This window comes from Gavialis gangeticus, unplaced genomic scaffold (assembly GCF_001723915.1).
Source record: "Gavialis gangeticus isolate Ggan-Ray unplaced genomic scaffold, GavGan_comp1, whole genome shotgun sequence".
In the NCBI taxonomy this organism is placed as follows: Eukaryota; Metazoa; Chordata; order Crocodylia; family Gavialidae; genus Gavialis; species Gavialis gangeticus.
The window spans coordinates 73,589,663-73,592,338 of NW_017728993.1; the positions used below are offsets into that span (position 1 = coordinate 73,589,663).

The window sequence follows — 2,676 nt, forward strand, 5'->3', positions numbered from 1 at the left end:
GTAGTTTAGATTGGTAGTAAACAGAACATACATTTACCCTTTGGTGGGGGGATGGGGCCAAATCTTGGACTGGGCTCTGTCATTTTTAAACCAAACTGGGGGCACAGTTGCAGGGTGTATAAGTGTAGCTGGTGAGCATGGGAATAGCTGGGGGAGGCACAACTATGTGGGAGTGTGGGGTTGCCAGGCATGTTCATAGGGATGGAGGGGAGCTGGGAGGGGTCTCTGGGAAGCCTGGCAATGCCCATACCCCCCAGGGCCCTGCCAGAACAAGCCAGCCCCCCCAGGGGGTCCCTGCGCCCTGGCTCCTGGACCCCCCTGCATGAGGACATCAACCAGGTGGAGGAGCGCAAGCACGGCTTCAAAACCAGCGTGAAGAAGCTGATGCAGCGTCGGGCCAGCCCCCGTCGCAGCCCCCCTGGCCCCCTGCCTGCCCATGGAGACTCCCTCAAGAGACAGGAGGAGGGGGGGCGCCGTCGGTACACCCGCTCCTTCTCCTTCAAGGGGTTGCTGCGGAGGAAGGGCCCGGCCCAAGAGGAGCTGAATCCCCTTCCCCCCCCATCCCCCTCATCACTGCGCCCCACCTCCCTGCCTGTCACCCCCTGCTACTGCACAGACCTCCCCGCACTGGGACAGCAGGATCCCACGGCACACGGTAAGGGGCCCCAGAGGCACTGGCCAGGAGGAAACCCAGGTGTCCTAAGGCTCTAGACCCTGTTCCTCTCAGAGTAGGGAGAAAACCCAGGCATCTGGGGAGTCCCTGGTGCCCTGATCAAACCCACTAGACCCAATGTGCTATGTAGAGCTAGGAGGGAACCCAGGTGTCCTGGCTCCCAGCTTCCTTGCACTGGACCCTTCTGGCCTCTGGAAGCTGGGAGAGAACCCAGGCATCCCAGCTCCTGTCCTCCCTTCCCAGTCTAATCCACCAGATCCCACTCATGCCCCAGAGCAGTGTCCCGGCCCCCAGAGCCCCTACACTACATCATTGTGCCTTCTGGGAGCTGGGGGAAGAACCCTAGACACTCTGGCTACCAGCCCCAGCTCTATCCCACCAGACCCTACTCACATCCCAGAGCTGGGAGAGGACCCCCATGCTCTCCAGCTGGTGGGAGAGTCCAGATGTCCTGGCCCACAGCCCCCTGCTCTAACCAGCTCTGCCTCCCAGGCCAGCTGCTGCGGGACCCTGCTCTCTATGCCCGGGCAGCCCAGAAGCTGGACAAACTGCTGAAGCAGCAGCAGCAGCTGAATAGCCCTGGGAGCACTAACGGGGCTCCCTCCCCCAGGCTGGGGGCCAGGACCCCCGATGTCCAGCTGGGCATCAGGCACTCAGGTAAGCTGCCACCTGGGATGGGCAGGGGGCTCCCTGTCCTCTGGGGGAGGCTGAGTGCTCACAGGCCTGTCTTTGCCTCCAGCCCCGCCAGACCCCTCCTCGGAGACTGCCAATGAGCAGCACAGGGAGCAGGTGATCCAGAGACTCATCAGCCTCCTGGAAGAGCAGGCCAAGGACATCAATCGGGAGGTACTGGCCTGAGCCCCTGCACTTGTCAGCCAGTGCCCCTCACTCCTGACCTGCAGCCCCCTGTGCCCTCCCTGGTGCCCCTTCTGCCCCACAGACTGCCCCCACCCCATGCCACTCACTCCCAACCTCCACAAACCCAGCACAGGGCCCCTCCCCAGCCCTGTCAGTTTTCCCACACCTGCAGCCCCCTACTCCCCACAAGTCCTAAGAGCCACTATTATGCCCTCCCTGCAGTCCTTTTCCCTAGCCCTGCCAATTCCCCGACTCCTGACCCACAGCCCCCTTTGCCCTCCCCCAGTGCCCCTTACTCTGGACCTGCAACCCCCTGTTCCCTGCCTGTCCTGCCAGTGCCCCTCACTCCTAGCCTGCAGGACTTTGCCTCCTCCAGCCCCTCACTCCTGGACCATAGCCTCCTGCCCCCCCAGCCCTGCCGATGCTATGACATTTCCCCTCACCCGCAGATGGAGGCAGACCCCTTGCTGCGCAGCACCCTGTCCCGCATGTCCTTCCGCAGCTTCTCCCAGCTGGCCGAGGCCTTCACCGCCCGTGCGCCCCCCAGCAGCCCCAGCCCCCAGCTTGCACGCCTGGCACTCACTATGGAGCTGACCCGGAGGGTGGCCGGGATCAGCAACCATGCGGTGCAGACCCTCATGGGCTACAGCCTCCAGTACATGGAGCTCTTCGTGCCCTGGCTCCAGCAGCAGGGCGGCTGGGTAGGGGTGCCAGGCTGGCCTGGGGAGGAGGCTTTGCGATGGGGTGGGATTTGCATGAGGGACTGGTCGGGGATGGGAATTATGGGGGGAGGAGGGATCACCATGCCTAGGGAAGGGGCAGCTGGGTTGGGCTGGGGAGACCAGGGGACATGGGTTAAAGGGACACTCGGTCAGAGGGAATTGGGTGCGGGGGCCACATGAGTTGGGGGGGAACTATGAACTAGGGGGCCAGGCTACAGTGGAAGGAATCTACGGCTGTCTGTGGGCCAGGCTGGGGGGGTGGGGTTGGTCCATCTGGGCTGACCTCCCCCCTACAAGCCTCCTCCCCACCCCACAGGAGAGCATCGTGGGCCAGGATGAGCTCTTTGACCTCCAGCTCGACTAGGGGGAGGAGGAAGGCTGCAAGTTGGCAGGGGCAGGGGCTGGCCATCCACCACCCCCCCC

At 63.7% G+C, this 2,676-nt stretch overlaps 1 protein-coding gene across 3 annotated transcripts; it reads left to right on the forward strand.

The window, feature by feature from the left end:
- The first annotated feature begins 134 nt into the window (after positions 1–134).
- On the forward strand, positions 135–2,631 carry BCL2L12 (BCL2 like 12). Of its 3 annotated transcripts, none has more exons than XM_019502026.1 (5): positions 135–655; positions 1,166–1,330; positions 1,413–1,519; positions 1,981–2,232; positions 2,570–2,631. In XM_019502026.1, exons 1-5 carry the CDS (start codon positions 190–192, stop codon positions 2,615–2,617), a joined length of 1,038 nt encoding a protein of 345 aa, XP_019357571.1. In that variant the 5' UTR covers positions 135–189; the 3' UTR covers positions 2,618–2,631. The 3 variants fall into 3 exon arrangements, with proteins under 3 accessions (XP_019357571.1, XP_019357572.1, XP_019357573.1); XM_019502027.1 differs by having other exon boundaries at positions 143–655; positions 1,056–1,330; XM_019502028.1 differs by having other exon boundaries at positions 143–655; positions 1,074–1,330.
- The last annotated feature ends 45 nt before the right edge of the window (positions 2,632–2,676 follow it).

Coding starts and splice junctions, on each gene's coding strand:
- BCL2L12 (XM_019502026.1), top strand. CDS start 190: ATGTTCATAGGGATGGAGGGGAGCTGGGAGGGGTCTCTGGGAAGCCTG. Junction 656..1,165: donor GCAGGATCCCACGGCACACG/GTAAGGGGCCCC, acceptor TCTGCCTCCCAG/GCCAGCTGCTGCGGGACCCT. Junction 1,520..1,980: donor CCAAGGACATCAATCGGGAG/GTACTGGCCTGA, acceptor CCTCACCCGCAG/ATGGAGGCAGACCCCTTGCT.